This window comes from Peromyscus maniculatus, chromosome 9 (genome assembly GCF_049852395.1).
Source record: "Peromyscus maniculatus bairdii isolate BWxNUB_F1_BW_parent chromosome 9, HU_Pman_BW_mat_3.1, whole genome shotgun sequence".
NCBI classification, from domain to species: Eukaryota; Metazoa; Chordata; class Mammalia; order Rodentia; family Cricetidae; genus Peromyscus; species Peromyscus maniculatus.
Window position 1 is genome coordinate 36228361 of NC_134860.1, and position 21588 is coordinate 36249948.

The window sequence follows — 21588 nt, forward strand, 5'->3', positions numbered from 1 at the left end:
TGTTGTAACTCCCATTCATCCTGTTTTCTTTAGAAATGGGCTCCTCGTGTTCAGGGGTACTTTTATATTTGTGTGTTCTCGACTGATTCTTAGACTCTGCACTAAGGTAAACCTCCAGCTGTCATGTGTAATGTGACCTTTTCATATTTAAACCCCACAACATCCCTGTTCACAATACAGGCCAGATCTAACCCTCAACATAAGCATCGAGGCACAGCTGGGTATCTCACTTCCCTGGAAACTTCTGACCTCAGTTCAACAGCCATATAACTCACTTCATCTTACTCTGAGCATCTATGAGTCTGCTTCCTTTCCTTGTTATTCAAGCATGGAGCCTGGCATCTAGGCAGGAAATAGCTTTTCTTATTACAGGTGGGTTTCTCCAGAGGTTTCTAAGCAACCAGACTTGGTCCTGCATTTCCTCTCTGCTGATTGGCCAGACAAGCAAGATGATGAGGATTATGGGAAATCCTACATGTGTCAGTGTAGTCCTGTGGTGAGAAGTAAGGTTGCTCAGAGCAGACACAACAGAAATGTGTGTGTCCAGGTGCTTCCCAATACAAAAATGCCAACAGTTGCTTTGGAAAAGAGCACTCTCCTTGCATGTCAGGTTTCAGGGACGATGAACTGTATGTACCTGGCTTCTGAGCTTCTCAAATTCAGTCAGGCAGCTTCTCCCTCCCTGGAATGACTTCTACCTCAGACTGTCACAGCATTAGGAAGGTTGACAAGCACTGCCCTAGAGGGTCTTGTTTACATGCAGATGTCTGTGCTTTGGATTAGACCCTCTGGGCACGCCCACTACTATATTAAACCTGCTTTTGCACACTGTCAAAGTTATCAGTAAGACTTCAGTGGTCCAGGACCCAGTGGGATCCTTCTATGAAGTGTCAAATTAGCTTATTACTGCTTGCATGTGAGCTAGGAGAGCATCCCCCTACTTATACCTCGGGCTTTCATATACAGACAGCCAGCAATTGTCTCAAAGGCCTTGGCTGTGATGGGTGGTAAGGGAGGGTTCTGCCTGCTGCAGGAAATCCAGGCTTGTCTGTCAAACAGAACAGACTTTCAGCTCCCCAACTGCTACATCCTCTGGGAGCAAAGACCTGAGAGCACACAGCGCTAAGTCAGGCCATGTTACCACAGATTGCTCTGTCAACTCTCTCTACACTGTGAAGACAGGCTCTTCTTCATTTTATTTATATTATTGTCTGAGATAGGGGCTCAGGTAGCCCAGGCTTGCCTCAGACTGGTGATCCTTCTGCCACTACTTCCCTGGAGCTGGGATCAGTGGGATGTCAGCACAACCCCAAGCATGGTATCTCATTGGATGTTCCCTTCAGTGGCACACCTTCATACCTGGTGACAATTTAGGAACCTCCCATAATTGGCAGCTGAATGACCTGTTAAGGGCACATGGAGACATACTGTTAACAGCAAACAGTAATCCAAACAAAATGCAGGAGGTGCTAAATGGTAGTGGAATGTGCCACAGCTGGCAGGAAGTGAAGGGGAAAGACATTATCTCCCCTCTACTGTCCCATCATTGTCAAATCTACCTCCTTTCTGGTCTCTGTCCATTCAGAAAACATCAGAGATGGGTGGGTCTCTTGTCATACACAGATCCAAATCTCCCTCCTTCCTTTGTGTGCAATAATCCTTCCTGAACCTCCAAATTCTTTGATGTCCCCTCCCAAGCATCATTTTGGCCGCCTCTTCTTCTTTCATCCCTTTGTACAGAACTTGGAGGGAAATTTGATTTTCTTTCATCATTTGACTATTAAAGTGTTTGTCACTTTACTATAGAGAGTTGAGAGTTGGCTGGGGTGGAATTATGTTTTCAAAATTTTTATCACATTTATTTGTCTGTGTACTTGTGTGTATAGGCACAAATGTGAAAGAGCATGGTTGTGGATCAAAGGACAACATGGAGTCATTAACTCTCTTCTTCCAACATGTTAATCCCAGGGTCATATTCAGGAGTTCTTATTCTGTGAATCCCTTGTCTCTGGCTGGGGTATAGACTGCTTACATCTAAGAAGAATGTGCAAGAGAGCAGAGGCAGTGTGCATTACCTGGACCAATTCTGAATCATCCAGAACATGTCGTGCTCATTTAGGAGGCAATTAGCTCCAGTGAAGCAGGAATAAGCCATAGAGACTGTCTAGACTTTCACCAGAAGTTTTGTGCTCTTGGAAATAATAAGGGGAAGACAATAAATAATGGTTACCCAGGCATCTATAGGAGACATTTTGGTTCAGTTTGTGCCTAACAACAGTCTTAACACATTTACAATTTCCAGATGCCCACATTCCCTTAACATGTTTTTCAGGTGATGGTTTGATGTTGGCCTTCTATGTTTCTTTGAGTTCTTGCAGCCAAAGTAAGATGACAAAAGTCCCAAATCATGCAAATGGAAGACATAGTAATATATTTATAGGAGGGCACCAGATGGAGAGATTCTAGTGTAAGTGAGGAATGGGAAACCATATGTCCTAACTTTATAGTGTGGGGACCTGACACCCCCACCAATATGCAGCTCAGAGAACAATTTGTGATTTTCCCCCTCTCCATCAATAAGGTAATTCTGATGGAAATAAATGCATGTCTACAAGCTTGTCTGCATCACTTTACCAGATTAGTCACCTTCCAGTCCACTTTAACAACCACAGAATTTAATAAGCTAAGTATCTATACTCATGATCTCTGTGTATGTCTGTCCTTCATTAGAAATTTTCATCCACTAAATGAAGGTTTGCCACAGTTAATTGAGGGCAAGAAACAGAGGTCAGAGTATTTAAGAAGCTTCTATGAAATCTCCAGTTTTCTCTGTGCCACTTCACAGGACATAACAGGGTTAATGTTCCATCCCCTTCAACCCTAGTACTAAGATTGAACCTAGCACATTGCACATTATAGACAAGTAGTCTATCTCTGAGTTACATTCCTGACCTATAACTCCATTTATCTGCTACAAATACTACAGGAAATACATCAAGATAAGCTTGAATTTCTATTTGGCTAAACTAAGACTGGTCAATGTGAGTAGCTGACAGAATGCTTTCAAAGTTAGGGATGTTTATATGAGAGAGAAGAAGTGCCCAGTTCACTTTGCACAATCTGGACAGTTTAGTCTGAGAAAGACTGATAGTAAAGTGTTATCTACCTGCACAAATGCAAGGGGGAAAGTCCATGCTGATCTGTCTGGTAGCATTTATCATAAGAGCCAAGTTCTTTGCTGAGGACTTACATGGAAATAAGGGATGGCCTCGTATAGACTTCTTCCCCATGATGGATAGATGGGCAGTGTGATCCATGCCACATGCTGGTGATTGGTAGTGTATGATGAATGTAGTCTCAGCTATTTCCAGTGTGTGCACGGGTATGCTTTATTGTAAAAAGTCAGTTCAGAATGAAAAGGTGACCAATGCCAGAGAGGAACTTAAATCCTTCTCAAGCTTAAAGCTCTTTAAAATGATAGTTTCAAAGAACCAGACTGGAATTTACAAGGATAATTTCTTCATACATTAAATTTCTGACTCATTGTGAGTCTCAGGTCAGATCCATTGCAGGGGGAACTTCTGAAGTATAATGCCCTCATCTGGAAGAAACCTTTCCTCAAAACACAGTGTCATCTGCTGAGGTAAAAGTGCAGCTTCAACTATCCATCTCCCTTTCATGCCTTGCACAGACATGCTGTCTCTCAGAGGCATGTGGCTTTTGCTGTAGGCACCATCCACCCAGGCTAATATGAAGCTTCCTCTTAACACTGCTTAGCTGCTGCATCAACAGGGATTTATTACCCCATCTCCATCTCCAGGAGGATTTTCTCAATTCTTCATTTCATCTGATGGGCCTCTTCTGCACACATAAAAACAGATAAATGAATCTTTAAAAAATTAGTTTGAAATCAATAGTCAAGGCAACAGCACCTAAAACACCATGTCTCAATATGTCTTAGAATGTTTCAGTCTCTATATTGTGGCCATCATTGGTGCTGTAGTTCAAGGAAAACAGAGGCAAATAGCTAAAGGGATTTTTTTTATTTCTTTATAATCCTGTATTGAATGTTCTCACTTCTTGAGATGAATTATAAAACATAGGTGTCATTCTCAAAATATGATGTGAATTATCATGTCATGAACATATGTGTATCTATACTGTGGGTTTTGTTTGTTTTTTGTTTGGTTTTTTGAGCAGCTAAACATTTGATGTCAGGTGTAGAATATGGGTCATTTTTTTAAATCATGAAGTGGATATCTGTTGCAACATACTTGTTTGTGTTCTGACAAATGAAGCTTGCTTGGAAATCAGAGAGTGGAGCTAGCCACTGGTTAATTATAGCGGCCAGGAGGTGTTGGCACACACCTTTAATCCCAGCATTTGGGAGGCTCCGGCTTTTGATCTTAGCACTTGGGAAGATCATGCCTTTGATTCCACCACACTGGAGGCTCACACCTTCTATACAAGCACATGACATGTGGAGACAGGATCTCTGCATATGGGCTGAGGATTCATAGGAGTAAGAAGTTTCTAGTGGCTGTTGCTCTGTCTGCTTCAATATCTTTCAGCTTCTACCCTCAGGATTTGACCCCGTGTTTTTATTGTTAAGACTCCACTTAATTGAGTCCACACAAAAGGCACCATCTCTCTTTGTAGCCCTTTCAGGCTGGGAACTCAAAATGTTTCCAAAACTACCTGGAATTTTCAGAGCTCCATCTCTCCCTGTTGAGTCCTAGGGTTAAAGGAGTGTGACACCACACTTGAGCCAAAAAGCTGGATTAAGAATGAACAGTTGAAAGTTGCTTTTTATTTATGAAAATACAGTCATTTGACTCAATGGTGGCTTAAAGGGGCATTCAGTATCTATAGTGTATAGCCTTAGTAAAATATCAAATCAAGGGAAAAAAAACAAAAGAAAGAACCAAAAAAATAAAAAGACAAACAAAACATCAAATCAAAACAAAGAAAACCAAAATCTCAATGCAAAAAAACCCAAAACAAACAAAAAAATTTACACGAAGCAGAGTTCTCTTCATGATGATTTAGTGGTACTGTCCTACACTCTGTGGCTGGCTTAGGACATATAGTAGGAATGAAGCCACAGATTGTAATACCCTTTTCAAGACAAGTGTAGCCATGGCATTTGGGGGCTTTGTATGTTAAGCCCTTGCCAAGGTTGATCCTATGCTATGTTGGCCACTAGATGATTCTTTAAGGCAACATGTGTCTGTGTTCCTTGCCTATTCAAGACCAAAAGAGGACATGAGGAGCTTCTGCTATCCAAAGACATAAAAGCTCATTGTGACATCACATCAGAATCCTTTCTCAGGACAGTTCACTTCAGTCAAGGCTGTGACACAGGAAAATCTGCAGTTGATTTCCTAATGGACAAAAGAAATGACTAAGATGACTAGCAAAGGACTGTTGTTTTACATAAAACAAAACAGTTATCTAGCAAGAATTACAGTTACATTATCTAGTCTATTTGTATTTGGCAAAATAAAACAAGTATTCTATCTATCCTATATTTATGAGTCTAAAGTTTCATATATAAATTATGTTTTATCATAACCAAGGAAAATTATAACTATCTAGTCTTCCATTACATCAAAAACCTCAGAAGGATACAATATTATCTAAGTAAACAGGAAGTACATTGTAAGCAACTTCCAAAAATCTAGAATGACAGAGACAGCTGGCTGCCTGGGCAGTCATCCAAAGTTCTTCTGTAACATTAAGGCATCCATTCTTCAGCCAACATGCCTACAGTCTCTCGGTTGCTTCTAGCTGTATCCTGTAGAATATCTGGGAGTTGCTTCTGTGAAGCAGGAACCTAAAAGACTATCTCACCTTGCAAAGTTCAGCAGTCAATATGAGGGTACTTTGTAGCCCAGTGGCTAACTTTTGCCACTATGAAAGATAACTACATATGCAGTTTGTAGTCCAAAGCTGATCCATGGCTTGGACTTGCCTCTACTGGATGTGCCTCCCTTTGGTAGGCCTTGCATTCTTGTGGAGAGTGATGGGGGGGGTTGGGGGGCTGGGGGGAGGACTGGGGTGGTGGGGGGAGGGAAGAGGTGAATCTCTGGTAAAATGAAAAAGTTTTCTTAATAAAAAAAATGGGAAAAAAAGAAAGTAACATAGGGCTGGTTTTCCAGGTACACGCAGTGGCAAACACAATAAAGAGGAGCAACTTGTATGGCTCAGCTGAAAAAGAAATTGCCATGAAGCCTGATGACCCAAGTTTGATCCTGGGAACTCGTGTAAAGTTGGAAGGAGAAGATAGATTCCCCAGAGTTTTCCTCTGATCTCCACATGCAAGCAATGGCATGCACACACCTCTCTCTGTACAGACAAAAATACAATCCAAAGAGACCCTGTCGCTAAGTAGAAGGTAAACACAGACACCTGAGACCACCCAATGACCACAACACCCATGCTCACACTCACACAAACACATATGCACACATGTGCGCGCACGACACACACAGACACACACAGACACACACAGACACACACAGACACACACAGACACACACACACACACACACACACACACACACACACCACAGTTTAAAAAGAGCAACAACAAAATCCCCCATCTAGCCTGCACTGTCTCACAACTCATTCAGACACCTTTAAAATACTACCTGGTAGACTTATGAATTTTCAAGTTTGACACTCAGTTCAGTGGCCCAGTAGAAATGGATGTAGACCAGAATGACCAAGTCTCAAGTTCTAGTCACCACTCTGCATGCCCTGGGAATCATCCAGAGCTGAAGTCTGTATGTAAGCTTTAGGAAAACACATACTAGCTGCCACTACTCTCTATCAAGTCTTGGTCAATTCTTACCTCATCCCTCTTTCAGGAATTGTCTTGAGCCCCCTGACCATGACTGTAACAATTCCAAGGCCTCACAGAACTGGTGCCATTGTGGGCTGCAGCAGATCTCACCATCTTTAGCCCTTCTGACACTGGAGCCTCCCTCTAAGCTGGGTGTGTTTCATTTTGCTCTCTGAATGTCTCCCTGGGGAGATGTAAGCAATGTGAAGTTTGATTTGTTATGTAGTGCTCATCTTCAATGCTGGCACAGGGCCAGCTGTACAGTAAGCACTGCTGGGGATGTTGTGAATGTGTTGCTCTGATTGATTGATAAATAAAATGCTGATTGCCCAGAAGCCAGGTAGGAAGTACAGAATAGGCAGGATAAGCAGAAAAGAGAATTCTGGGAAGAGGAAGGCTGAGTCAGGAGCTGCCAGCCAGAGACAGAGGAAGCATGATGTGAAAGTACCAGTAACCCACAAGCCACATGGCAACTTACAGATCGATAGAAATGGGTTAATTTAAGATATGAGAACTGGATAGAAGGAAGCCTGAGCCATTAGCCCAAACAGGTAAATAATATAAGCATCTGTGTGTGTGTGTGTGTGTGTGTGTGTGTGTGTGTGTGTGTGTGTGTGTGTATTTGGATCTGAGTGGCTGTGGGCCAGGGTGGGACTGGAGTTAACTCCAGCAACAAAGCACTATAAACATGCAAGCCAGAAGTAGGACATGGTGGCCCTTGCCTTTGATCCCAGCACTCAGAAGGCAGAGGCAGGTAGATGTCTATGAGTTTGAGGACGGCTTGGTTTACCAAATGAGTCCAGGAGAGCCAGAGCCTCATAGTAAGACACTATCTCCAAAAACAAACAAACGAAGAAAGAAAAAGTGGGTTGGAGAGTTGGGTCAACAGTTAAGAGCACCTGCTCATTGTAGAGAATAAGGGTTCAATTCCCAGCAACCATACAGAGGTTCAAACACACTCTTCCAGCCTTTTCAGGAACCAGGAACTCATGTGGTGCTCAAACATACCTGCAGGAAAACACTCAAATACATAAAAAATGAAATAATTATTTAAAAAGGGAAAAACAAAAAGTTAAAACAACATACATATGCAAGTCAGGGGCTTATGAAAAGGCTCAGCAAGTAAAGACTAGTTGTACAAACCTGGAGATCTAAGTTCAATCCCCAGAATTTTCTTAAACATGGAGGAAAATGAAAAATGAGACCAAACAAAGTAGTCTTATACCTCTACATGTTCTCATATACAAAATAATAATTTGTAAAAATAAAAAAGAGAAAAGAAATTCTCAAAAAAGACAGCCAAAGATCTGTCACATCAGTTAGGTTGGAGATATGGCTCTGTGATAGAGCACAGGGAAGGGCCTGTTTCCATTCTTAGCACCTAAAATAAAACACACTAAATATGTGGAAGGAAGTGAATTCAAGCTCCATTTTCCTCTGAATTTAGCATGAAGGAGTGAGGGTCTTAGAGCCTAGAAGACCTGCCTGGAATCCCTGCTCTGTGTGACATTGCCCCTCATCTGACCTGGAGCCTGGCTCAGGGGGCCACTTTGCTGAAGAATCCCCGTTTTCAAGGACTACACGAGCCAGAGCCTATTGTCCTTGAACTTTTTCACAAGGCTCCATTACAATTTGGCCAGAGAGGGTGATTCATAGAGCCAGATCCATGACAATAAGTAATGAAACTTCCTCACTTCCTCCCTCATTCCTGCCTACAAGCCTAGACCCCATGCCTAACCCCAACACCAAAATGCTTCTAGCATATACCACTATGGGTTATTTATTTAGGGGTCTCTAAATAATTACTTAAGTGTCACCATGGCTTGGAGAGTGGCCATGGAGATTGGAGCAGAAAATGTACCAATGGAGCCATTACTGACAGGGGTCTGCATCCTCCTTGACAATTGTTTTCACCATGGTCTTTTGAGTGATTTTGAAAAGCTATGGTGAGTGTGAGGATGCATAAGAACACACACATGAAGCTCAGACAACAATTTTGGGAAGGTTTGTTCTCTCTAACATGTGGGTCCCAGTTAGAAACGCAGGTGTGTAGGCTTGGCAGCAAGTATCTTTACCTGCTGAGCGATCTCACCAGCCGATCACCTCAATCATGGAATTTTATAAGGTGTACATCAGTGTTAAGTTCTCTGAGTAGATCTCTGTGCTTTATTAGTAAGTGTAGATTCCATCCACCGCCCATAAAATGAATGATTGCCTTAGTGAAAGTCCCTCTTCAACAAGTGATGGCCATGAAGGAAGCTGTGGAGGACGGTGTTTGGGTGGAAGCTCCACCTCAACCCCTGGCACCCTGGCATCAATATCTCCAAAGAGTCTGGAATGTTCTGGTGGAAGAACCACATCAATTCCTCTCTCCTGTCTGTCTCCTCAAACCTGCCCCTTCAAAGCCTGTCAAGCACAGCTCCTCCCCACGGAGGCTCAAGACCACTCCCACAGGGTATATAAGCTGCATCCCAGAAAACAGACATGTGGTTCTTCTGGTGTCTCTTCCCAGTCTCCTCTCTGAGGGGCTTCAAAATCACCCATTAAACCGAGGCTTTTCTAATTCAGTCCCATTCGGTTTAATTCGGATTTAATTTGCTGCATCAGCAGAGAGGCCTTCAGGTTGCAAAGATTTCTCAGTTGGAGGCAGGAGGTTGGAAGACGGGGTCTGGAGGACTTAAAGCCTCTGTGGAGCCTCCGTTGGTTGTAAGCTATACTCTGAGTGTCATTGTGTTCTTAACTTTTCTTTTCCTTTAGCCACTAGAGCTAGGATTGAACCTAGGACAATGTGCATGCTAAATAACTGCTAGACCACTGAGTTACATCCCAGCTCTGGAACTCCTTTCATCTTTCACAGCAATTACAGGGCAGGATGGATGGAGAGAGTCAGTGTCCACCCCAAGACTGGTCTCTGAAATGGCTGACAGAATGCTCTCAAGACTGGGAATGTGGCTCAACATTGGAAACAGCCAGGCATGGAGACACACACCTTTAATACCAGAAAGCGAGCCTTTAATCCCAGAGAGTGGTGGCAGAAGGCAGAAAGATCTATACAGCTTGTCACAGGCCTTTACTCTCAGCATTTGGGAGGCAGAGGCAGGTGGATCTCTGAATTTGAGGCCAGCCTGGTCTACAAAGGGAGTTCCATCCAAGATAGCCAGGACTGTTGGACAGAGAAACCCTGTAGCATGAATCTTAAAGAGTCTTTATTAATAAAACAAACCTGGAGCCAGGTATTGGGGTGAAATGCTGGATGGTCAGAGAGACAGAACAAGCCACAGCTAACCTCACCTGGCCAACTTCTCAGCTGATCTTGTTTCTTCAGTCTGGAAGCTTCTGTGTCCTCATATCCGAATGGCTCTAAGCTGAACTGTGCTGCTCAAAATCCAAAAGCTTAACCAGGCCAAATGCTTAACCAGGCCAAATGCCTAACCAGCCAAATACTTCTAGTTTCTGGTCCTCACGCCTTGTAGATCTTTCTGCTTTCTACCATCACTCCCTGGGATTAAAGGCTCGCTTTCTGGGATTAAAGGCGTGTGTCACCATGCCTGGCTGTTTCCAATGTGGACTTGAACTCACAGAGATCCAGAGGGATTTCTGTTTCTGAAATGCTAGGATTAAAGGTGTGAGTGCCACTATTTTCTAGCCTTTGTATCTAGTGGCTGTTCTGTTTCTGACCCCAGATAAGTTTTGGGGAACACAATACCACCACAAAACCCTGTCTCAGGAAGATGAAAAACACAAAAGCAAACAAAAAATCCACCTGGGGGAGGGGGCTGGAGAGATGGCTCAGAGGTTAACAGCACTCACTGACTGCTCTTCCAGAGGTCCTGAGTTCAATTCCCATCACCCACATGGTGGCTCACAACCATCTGTAATGAAATCTGGTGCCCTCCTCTGTGTACATAATAAATAAATCAATCTTTTTTTTTTAAATCCATCTGGGATGTTTAGCTATCTGGGAGATCAAAGAGGGGCATAGTCCATACTGGGCACTAAGGACAGTTTAGCCTTCAAAGAGTTGACAGGAAACTCCTATCTGTCTACACAAATCCTACAGAAGAAGCCACATTAATCTACAAATCTGGTATCATTTATCAAACCAGTCAAACACTCTGCTGAGGACCCACAGTTGAGTAAATCATAGCTGGTCCCAGGCTGCTTCCAGATACTGAGAAGATGGACAAGGAGACACACACAATATAGTAGTAACTTGGCATTGTGGCTTAAACAATGCCATACCTTATTTCAAGTGTGTCTATAGAGGATACTTTCTGACTCAGAGTCAGCTCAGAAAGAGGCGATCTAGGACAGACAGTCACCAAAGCATCGATGAGGCTTTTCTGACTGCTAAGATTGTAAAAGTACCAGTTTGTCAGCACCTGTCTGGGGACCCATAGGATTATTTCCTCCACACTTGAACTCTCTGACTCACAACCAGAATCAAAAGTCAGATCCGCTCCAGAGAGCTATAATTATAAAACAGTCACGTGAAGAAAGCTTTCCTTAACATACTCTGAGATCTGCCATGGCCAAGGGCAACTTCAACTGTCCCTCTCCTGTCCCAAGCTTGCATGGGCATGCTCTCCACCAGAAGCTTGTATCCTCTGCTACAGGCTACATGTCCTGTGCCTGACCTGGAGCTTCCTCCCAACACTGCTGAGCTGGAGTTTTTCTTGCTATCAAGAATTCCTTACCAGGAACCCAGGCCCAAGGAGGGTCATTTCAACTCTGCATTTCCTCAGATGTGTCAAATCTACATTGTCATCCTAGATGAGAGGTGATAGATCTTCTCCAACTCTGACTATAACTAACACTGGAGCATGATCCTGAATCCCTAGAGATCAGTGGGGACACCAGAGCCCTGCATAGGTCCAGGCTGCCTGAGAAAATTAGCATGCCTACCTTATGTACCCATCCCTACATGTCTCCAGAGACTTCTTTCTTTGATCAGAGGTGATCCAGTTCAACCTATACAGCACATGGGGCTGGAAGGTCAAAAGCCAACTGCAGGAGCTGGAGAGAGAGCTCAAAGGTTAAGAGCATTTGGTGCTCTCTCACATGGTGTAACCAGCTATAATGGGATCTGTTGCCCAATTCTGTCCTCTCCAGGAACTGCAGTCATTTCTAGCAGAGACGTGCAACAAGAAAAATAACCATTCATATAAAGTAAAAATAAATAAATAAATCTAAAAAGAAAAAAAGTACACCAAATGTATGGCCAAGGCCAACAGAATCTACAAAAAGCAATTTCCCTATATGAATTAGAAGGTCCTTATCTCTGTTGTGTGGTTGTCAATGATGCTGTATTGCAAAAATAAACAGAGGCAGATAGCTCTGGGTTTCCTGATTTCTTTTAGACTCTCTTAATGAATGGTTTTATTTCCTGAGAGTCTATATAGCAGGAAAGGTGTATTTCTCAATCGGTCAGTCCTGATGACCAATTCATGAAAGTGTGTCTATAGAGTAACATATTTTAGGGATAGCTAAGTGCATGACAGCAGGGGTACAGTATGGATACTGATTCCACCATAAAGTGTGTATCCAGGGAGAAAACCTGGCAATCCACACCCAAGACACCAATCCGCTGTGTCACCCTGTTGGGTGGGAGGTGATTATGTAGTGCAGGCTTCCTGGAACTTGCAAAGATCCATCTCTGATTATGAGTTCTAAGGTTACAGGAGTGTGACAGCACACAAGACAAAACAAACTGGTCCACGTGTGAAGAGTTCAAAATTACTTTTTATTTTAATCAAAAAGAATGTATTTTTTAAAGGGGGTTTTAAATGGGGAATCAATGGTAGCCTTAGCAAATTTTAAAAATCAATAACAAGAACAAATAACAACAAAATAACAAATCCATAACCAAAACAATTAAGATAAAGAACTTAAACCAATAATCAAACACAAAATTAAGCTATGCAGAATTCTCTCACTGCAGACTGAGCAGCACAGACCTGGAGCCTGTGACTGGCCTTGGACAGATGGTAGGTAGCAAGGGAGTCAATGATTGCAACAGCCTTTTCAAGAAGAGCATAGCCATGCCTCTTCGGGGCTTTATAAGTCAGTTTTCACTAAGTTGAAGGATAGAAACTTTACAGGCATTGGCTCAAACACTGTTGAATTCACTTGAGTCATCTTCACTAAAGTATTCTTGATGGTCCATCAGGACGAGCACTGATTTATACACCCTGACTCCTCCTGGGAGCCCAGTAGATCTGGATATGCTCCAGCGCTTCTTCAAAGCCCTCTACTGTTCATCCTTAGTAAGAGTGGAATCCCAAACATCTCCATGTGCAAACACACCTTAAAGGTCTACCTGAGCCATGGCTTTTCCTCAGCTGCAAACTTTCCATCCCAAAGAGATAAATCTTCTGATAGTTCATCTTCCAAATGTACACCAATACTTTTGCACCATACAGGTTCTGAGTCTCCCTGGTGGTTTGTTCCTGAACCCCACAGCTTTTTTATTATCTTAGGCATCCTGCACATAGTCATGCATGTATGGATATAATGTTTCTTCCTCAGCTCTGAACTGCATGCTGATCCTCATGCAGTTAATGCTTTGTCTATTCCTTTCTCTATATTTTGCTTCATACTAACTCCTGTTCAACAGACACATTGATCAGATTGGGTCTGGATGACCTGGACGTCAGATGGTTTTTGCCTCATGGTAAGTTCAGAGCTATGATGGGGTTCTATTTCTGAGGAGGCCTTGATCCTAGGGTGAATGATGCCATGTTTCAAGGTGTCTGCCTTCCTTTCGCCTCCTCAGTTTCTCAATCAGTATTGTCAATAAGGAAAGGGAGTCAAGACACAGAAGCAGCCATCCAGGGTAAATGGCTAGGCACAACCAAGGCCTAGTCACACATAGGAAATAAAATAATAGGGAGACAGTGCATCATAATCCAGAATTTCCCAGAGATTGGGCTCAGCAGGTGGCTCCTGGTTTAACAGCTCCTTCTGAAGCAGGCTCTCATCCTGGGCTGTGGCCTGTTCCAGCTCATGTGTCAGTTTCTCTGACCTAGGAGGGAAAGGCAGTTAGGACACAATCCTGCTGGGGACCTGCCATTGTCAGCTGTTAAACTGCTGCCTCCCACCACCTCAACTGTGCTAGATGCTCAACATAGATCTTTTGACTGAAGTCATTGTTTGTACCAAGGAATAAGAGTCAGAGAGTAGCTGGGCCTAGAACTTTCCTCAGCCCTAAACACCTGTCAGAATTTGGCTGAGTAATGTTTTTTTCTGTTCTACTAGAAAAAAAGAGTCTTTCTCTTAACGTCTGGGGATGTCATTTTGTAAAAGTAACAATATATTAATAACACAGTCAACAGCACAGAAGTGATACTCCTTATTCCTGGTGAATTGTGATAAACCACATCATTTTATTGATAGCCATATTGCAGCCTTGCATTCTGGACACTCAAATAAGGTCATGATTTAGCTCAGGACTCATGCCCAGAAGGCACCTTGAACATAACCAACATGTAGTGTCAGTCAGTAGTAATCCTAGAGCAGCATTTCCTGAGATGTGTGCCTGAGAACACTGGCCCTGATGGACTCTGGGATCAAACAGAAACTTGTGACTTCCTTAACCAGAGCTAGGAATCTGCATCCTGACTCTTTCACAGTCTGTTACAGAACACTCCTGAAAAGGTTCTGATCTTCCCTGCAGCTAAGGCATCTGCCTAGGTTCATTCTGAAAAGTCCTTAACCTATTCAATCCAGAGAACACTTATCCCAGGAAATGGGAAAATTCTGCACAGAGCAGTATTCAAAGGTAGGAATCTCTTTTCGACAGGGGATGTTCCTAAGTCAAAATGTAATTTCAGGAAGGCATGGTGATGCATAACTTTGAATTCCATCATGGGGAGGTAGAAGCAGGTAGATCTCTGTGACTATAAGGAAAGCCTACTCATGTCATACCTGAGCACTCAGAAGGGAGAAAGGACACAATTGCTCAGACACTCTGAGTATTAAACATATTGATTCCTGGACAGAATTGTTTGTTATTTCAACCCGAACAATACTCTGAAGTGTTCTTGCCCTGCTTGTAGCTGGGAGCCATGCATTTGAGCAGGAGCCCATAAATGACAGTGATCCCAGCAACAAGGGACCCACTTGGCTCCACCTGTTCGCCCCAGCCTAGGTTCCTACCTCATTTGGGAGACCTCAAAGTGATGCTGCAGCTTTTCTGCCAAGATCTTTTCCTGGGTTATCATCTCCTTCTGTTTCAGCAGGAACTGCAAGCTTCCCTTCAATCTTTCAAATTCCTGTTCATTAGAACATTGTGTTCTTAGTGAAGAGTTGTATACAGGCATGCACACAGTGTCATACACATGAAGTACATACAAAGGATCAAAATAGCTTACTGGTAGGTGAGGCAAGCCAAAAGAGCTTATACTACACTCATGGAAAAAAGAAGTGAGCAGAACACAACATCATGCAAGATGAACAGATGAGTAGACGAAGCACACCAGCACATTGAAGAGTCTCACAACTCTGCCATCATTCTCTTAGGATTAATACTGCTGTGGGGAGTGAGCTCTGTTTGGCCAGACTCTGTTGAGATGGCTAGAGAATTTACTTCAGAAGCTGCAAATCACACACCCCAGCACTCAGCTTGTCAAAAGCCCCCATCTGTTCAACCAATCAATTGCAGATTGTATTCTCCACAATGGTAGACTCTCAAGGAGCACTCACAGAAAACAGGGCTCATGAGCTGCTACTCAGGCTTATGTCAGTGTGAACCAAAAGTCAGTCAAAGGGAGGAGAACACATTGGGATTCATAAAGAAAGGAGAAGGCCACATACCACCAATCTATGACAATGATTAGGACTCATTTGGATTTACATGGGATACTCCTCCTTGTAAGCTGCTTCTCCTCTGTGATCTCACATGAACCCTCCTAATCACATGAGCCTCAGGACCCACAATTCACTCATTCAAACCTCTGTGCACAGCATCCTACCTATCAAAATGACATGTAGGTGTGATATGTTATTGACCCGTTTCCCTCATTGGACCGCAGTTTCAAGCAGAGCAGCAGGCATGGTTTGCCAATAATTTAGTTTCTCAGAAGAGGCTAACTTCCCAGAAGTACTTGTGCATGGACACTGAAGTGAATCCCTCAGATGGCATGAGGTGGGTGGCTGGATGGGAGCATGGATGAGTAAGGTGATGGGTGAAAGCACAGGTGAGTGGATGGGCAGACAGAGACTACAATGGGCAAATGGTGCCAGACCTTAGCCTGACCCACCTACCTGCCCCTACCTGTTGTTGCTGGGTTTGGAGGTCACTGGTCTCTTCCTCTTGGTCCTCACAGATTAATTTCAATGCCTCCAAGTGGTGCTTCAGCAGGACACAATCCTCTGTCCGATTCTTCTTCTCCTGCATCAGCATGGCTACCTGCTCCTTAAGCTGAGTATGTTCCATTAGGACCTGGCTGTGCAGACCACTGGAAAAGACCCTCTGAAGAGTAAGGCCCTGCCAGTCTCCTTCTGCCACCCCTGCCTCCAGGAACCATCATGACAAATAGCCCCATGTTCTCAGGAAGATGTAGCCAAGAGCCCAACATAGCCATGACAGCTACACACAAAAGGCCAAATAAGAGAGCAGCTAATTTAAAAAATCAAAATACTTCAGAAAACCCCAACACCATTAGGGATCCATGTCCTTTCAAACTAAAGAGGAGTCCCTGAACTCTCCTGAACATAAACAAGTAGTTGACATATACCCTCTGAGAGAGGACAGAAGACCCAAAGGAAGTTTATTCTACCTATAGTTTCCACCGAAACTAGATCTGTAAAGCCTAGGCCTGAGCTCCCAGATGCCCAGGGGTACATGACATTCCCCTCATAGTGCAAATCACTTTTTTTAAATTTTCCTCTTCCTTTCTTCTTTCTTCCTTCCCCTCTTTCTGTCTTTTTGTTTGTTTGGTTTTTGAACCAGGGGTTCTATGCTTAACAGTCCTATCTGCCCTGGAACTCTCTGGAGACCAGACTGGCCTTCAGATCACAGAGATCTGCCTACTCTGCCTCCAGAGTACTGGAGTGGCACCACCACAGCTCAGTTTTCTCTTCTACCTAGAGGCACTGAGACTCCAGGACAATGGTGGGAGGAGTGAATAGTCTCTTTCATACTTAGCAAAACTAAGTGCAAGTGACACAAGTCAAAGAGATGCTTGCTAAGGTGCAAAAAAGACAGAACCAGAGCTGTGGACTCTCCAGTTTAGAGACAAAGAAAGACAGAGATAAGCCAATTTTGAAATCAATATGGTGCTCTCTTAGAAAATTGGGAATCAATCTCCCCCAAGACCTAGCTATACCATTCTTGGGCATATTCCCAAGGAATGCTCAATCATAACACAGGGGCACATACACAGCTAGGTTTATAGCAGCATTGTTTTTAATAGCCAGAACCTGGAAACAACCTAGATTCCCTTCAACTGAAGAATGGATAGATTAAATGTGGTCCATATACACAATGGAGTACTACTCAGCAGAGAAAAACAATGACATCAGGAGGTTTGCCGGCAAATGGATGGATCTAGAAAAAAATCATCCTGAGTGAGGTAACCCAGACTCAGAAAGACAAACATGGTATGTACTTACTCATAGGTGGATACTAGATGTAAAACAAAGGATGACTAGACTGCTACTCACAACTCCAGGGAGGCTACCTAGTAAAGAGGACACTAAGAAAAACACAGGGATCGCCCAATGACAGAGAAATGGATGAGATCTACATGAACAAACTGGATGTGAGGGGTGGGTAATGAAGGACAAGGGTTGGGGGAAACAGAGCTTAGGGCAGTGGAAGATCCCAGCTGGATTAGGGACAGAAAGGGAGAACAAGGAAAGAGAGATCATGATAAATGAAGACCCCATGGGACTAGGAAGAAGCAAAGTGCTAGAGAGGTCCCCAGAAATCCACAAAGATACCTCCACAATAGACTACTGGCAATGGTCGAGAGAAAGCCCAAACTGACCTACTCTGCTGATCAGTTGGCCAAACAACCCTAACTGTCATGGTAGAACTCTCATCCAATGACTGTTGGTAGCAGATGCAGAGATCCATGGCTAAGCCCCAGGTGGAGCTTTGGGAGTCCAATCAGCAAGAAATAGGAGGGATTGTATGAGCAAGACATGTTGAGAACAAGATTGGAAAAAGCACAGGGACATATAGCCAAACTAGTGGAAACAAATGAACTATGAACCAATAGATGAGGAGCCCCCAACTGTATGAGGCCCTCTGGAAAAGTGAGACAGTTGATTAGCTTGAACTGTTTCGGAGACCACCAGGCAGTGGGACCTGGACCTGTCCTTAGTGCATGATCTGGCTTTTTGGAGCCTGGGGACTATTCTGGGACACTTTGCTCAGCCTGGGTGAAGGGAGTAGGGTACTGGACCTGCCTTGACTTGATCTCCCAGACTGAGGTTAACCCCCAGGGGAATACTTGCCCTGGAAGAGATGGGAATGGGGGGATGTATTGGAGGACAGGGCCGGGGCAGGGGGCAGAAGGAGGGAGGTCATAGGAATTCGTGGCTAATACGTAAAATTAAATTAAATTATAAAATTTAATAATAACAATAATAATAAAAGAAAGGCAGAGATGGCCACCAAACAACTATTGGGGTCCATGCCAACAGGCACTTACCAATAGAAGACTGTCAGATTGGCAAGCTCATCCACCTTCTCTGAAGCCTTGGTGTTCTCATTCTGCAATCTCTGTAGGTCAGTCATGACCTCCTCATGCTCCACCTTCAGATCTTCATACCAAGTATTTGCTCTTCTGGTCCCAGGCCTGCAGAGGCAGGGTATTAAGAGGGATGCGGCTGGGACTGAATGAGCTCCCTCAGGAGTCCTGCACAGCCAGCTTGGTATGGAGTTCCCATGAGTCTATCACAGGTCTGGGCCCACCAGAAACTGTGATGTTTCTGCTGTCTTCAAATAAGAGATGCTCATCCCGGGTACTTATATTGATATGGAGGCTAAAATCACATCATGAACATTTCTGAGGATGGGGCTCAATATTATGACAACTTCATAAATTCCCCCAGGGCATTCAAGTTGGCACCAAGGTGAACACACTGGCAAAGTGCTATGATGCTCAAAATGAGGCTCCCATTACACCATGTAGACAACACCTAGATACTGAGACAAGCAACACTTCAGCTCAATGTTAGACCCTTGATTGCAGGGTGAAGAGAGACACATATGCACAAACACACAAACACATAGATACAGAAAGATGGAGGAGAGGGAGAGACAGGGAGACAGAAAGAGAATCAGAGAGAGAAACTGAGAGAGGGAAAGGTGATAGAATGCTCTCATTGAGATGCCAAATAAATACATAGGATTGTGTCATCTCAGAGAGGACCAAGAGCAGCAGACATCAGTAACAGGCCTTGCTGCCACATATTAAGATGTGGAACCAGGCCTCTCCAGCTGCTACTGAAAGGACCAAGCAGATGCCATAACAGGCTGCTCAGTCTTCTCTCAGAGATCAGCCCTCAATTTCAGTTTCCTGAGACTTGAACAAGCAGTCACTGGAAGGGCCATGAACAAAAGACATAGTCCTTGTAGTAGCTCCTTTCTGCACGTATTCTGACTGCTCAAGATTCAGTGAGTTGTTTAATGTCTGGGCTGTGTGCCTGGGTCAATGTGAAGGTGTGAGACCAGCCAGGCTCCATGGCAGCTCAAGGACACAGCCTGAACCACTGAGTCAGGCCCCACTGTCAGTACATGCAAGTCCAGCCATCCCCCATGGCAGCTCAAGGACAAAGCCTGGGACTTGTCCAAGATGCTTCCAAATGATAACTGTAACCCCCAACCAATAAATTCAAAGGTTACACACCCTCACCCAATCATATGACACTAAGGCTTGTACCACCCTGCTTGTGGTTTTTCTCTTTAAAAACCCCTCACCCTGAGATCTCAGGTCTGTCCTACTTCACCTGGCTAGCCAGTGCATTGGACACGGACTAAGCCTGGGTTTCTTTGTTATCAATAAACCCCTGTGTGTTTTGCATCAGTTATCGGCTCTGTGGTGGTCTTGATTTGGGGGAGGGTGTTGCAACACAGCCACAACACTACTAGATGCATCCAGCACACAATGTCTTACCAGGCAAGTAAAAAAAAATCACAGCATTCCTACACTAGCCACCACTTGATAGGATCTCTCTAAATGTATGTTGTGAACTCACACATTACTGCCTCAATCCCTGAGTTATGTGGTTCAGGCCACAGGCTCTGGTTTTCATTTGGAGAAATCAAAACAGTCTAATGTCCCCATCTCACTCCTGCCCATATGTCAGGTTTGGCTTCAGGGAAGCATTTAGGGAAATGGTATTGGGTAAAGGAACACTGTGAAGGTGCACCCAACCTTCCAGAAGCCCATTTCTTAGACAAAATAAACTAAGGGTGATAATGTGGAACCAAGACAGTCACCATGGAATTTGAAACAGTAAGTACCTCTTGTCCAAGGATCCTTCGGTTACTAAGATGAGCCGATCTCTCAGATCATTCCTTTGGGCGGTCATCTCCTGGAGCTGAGTGGTCAGACTCTCTACCTTCTGTGTCACTTGCTGCTTTGTGAGGTGGGTTGGAGTGGGTGGTGGATCCTTGGATGCCCCTGTGGGTAGATGAACACAAGTGAACTTGCATTGTGACAAGACATGAACAGGTCACCCTGAGACCTAAGAAGATGTTTGAGAAAGGATGTAAGCAAGCGATTCAGTGACACCCCAAAGAAGTTTGCCCTGGATTGAGATGCCCCTGCTGGGCATCTCAGGTCTCCCATCTCTCTGACAGGAGACAAGTGTCTCAGCCAGCTGACTTCCCTGCTCCTTTAGTACATGTTTCAGGTAACTAAGGAGAGAGCTTCCTCAGGCTTATTAACAGCCCTGAACTCTGCATTCAACTTGGCTGCAGGGTTCACTAGTATTGGTTTTCAAGCCAAGATAAAATTGACACAGTCCACAAGCACTCAGGTCATTAATGATGCATAACTATCCTGACAGGTCACTCTAGGCACATGGCAAAAATGGAGAAGCCACACAGGGGCAGAACATGTTCACCATCCTCAACAAGACTCCACAGTGATAACAGTAGATACCCAGGGCTGGTGGGCAGTAAATAAATGAGTCCACTGAGGTTGAAGTACATTGATGACATGCCTTTTCCTGGGCACACCACCTCCTACCCTAATACTGGCTCTTTTGTACCCTTTCAACCCCTTGCCTCCTGTAGGATGGAAAGGCAAGAGCTCCCAGCACAACAGCCTTTGGCCTTACTTGCTCCTGACTTCTGGGACAGACAAATTAAACTTCTGGAATCTTTGAATTTCAGGAGCCATGACAAGCAGGGAAGTCCAGTTGGTTCCCAGAGAATCCTAACTCCTGTGTCCCATCACTGGAAGATTCTGCTCAAGCCCATGTCCTATAGGAAGATACCAATTTCCTGTCCAGAACTTACTGTACCATCTTCTGGACCATTTCCTTCTTGATCTTTTACATGGACGCTGAAGGCCAGCTTGTGTCTGCCTCTCTCTGCTCTCTCTTCCCTCTCCATTCTCTCTACCCAATAGGCGCCTGAGTCGTGCCAACATGTTCATGGCTGAACTGTAAGGGCACTGAACCAACTGTCCAAAGGCAGTTGGTGTTGCTACAACACAGGTGACATCAGAAAACATTCTAAGGTCTCCAGGATACAATAGAATGTCTTAGGCATGAGACCC

The 21588-nt window shown here is 44.0% G+C and overlaps 1 protein-coding gene across 3 annotated transcripts in view; it reads right to left on the bottom strand.

The window, feature by feature from the left end:
- LOC121832237 (disks large homolog 5-like) overlaps nucleotides 1-21588 on the bottom strand; it is a 189739-nt gene that overhangs the window by 163480 nt on the left and 4671 nt on the right. Inside the window, exons 1-4 of one of the 3 annotated variants that reach the window (XM_076544595.1) lie at nucleotides 21327-21586; nucleotides 20325-20484; nucleotides 18508-18654; nucleotides 16122-16305 (exon numbers count right to left, since the gene is read on the bottom strand). In XM_076544595.1, coding sequence (XP_076400710.1) covers nucleotides 16122-16305; nucleotides 18508-18654; nucleotides 20325-20484; nucleotides 21327-21543 — 708 coding nt within the window. In that variant the 5' untranslated portion in view covers nucleotides 21544-21586. Of the gene's footprint in view, nucleotides 1-16121; nucleotides 16306-17838; nucleotides 18133-18507; nucleotides 18655-20324; nucleotides 20485-21326; nucleotides 21587-21588 lie in introns of those variants that run through there. The other 2 variants (XM_076544596.1, XM_076544597.1) reach the window with 2 other exon arrangements.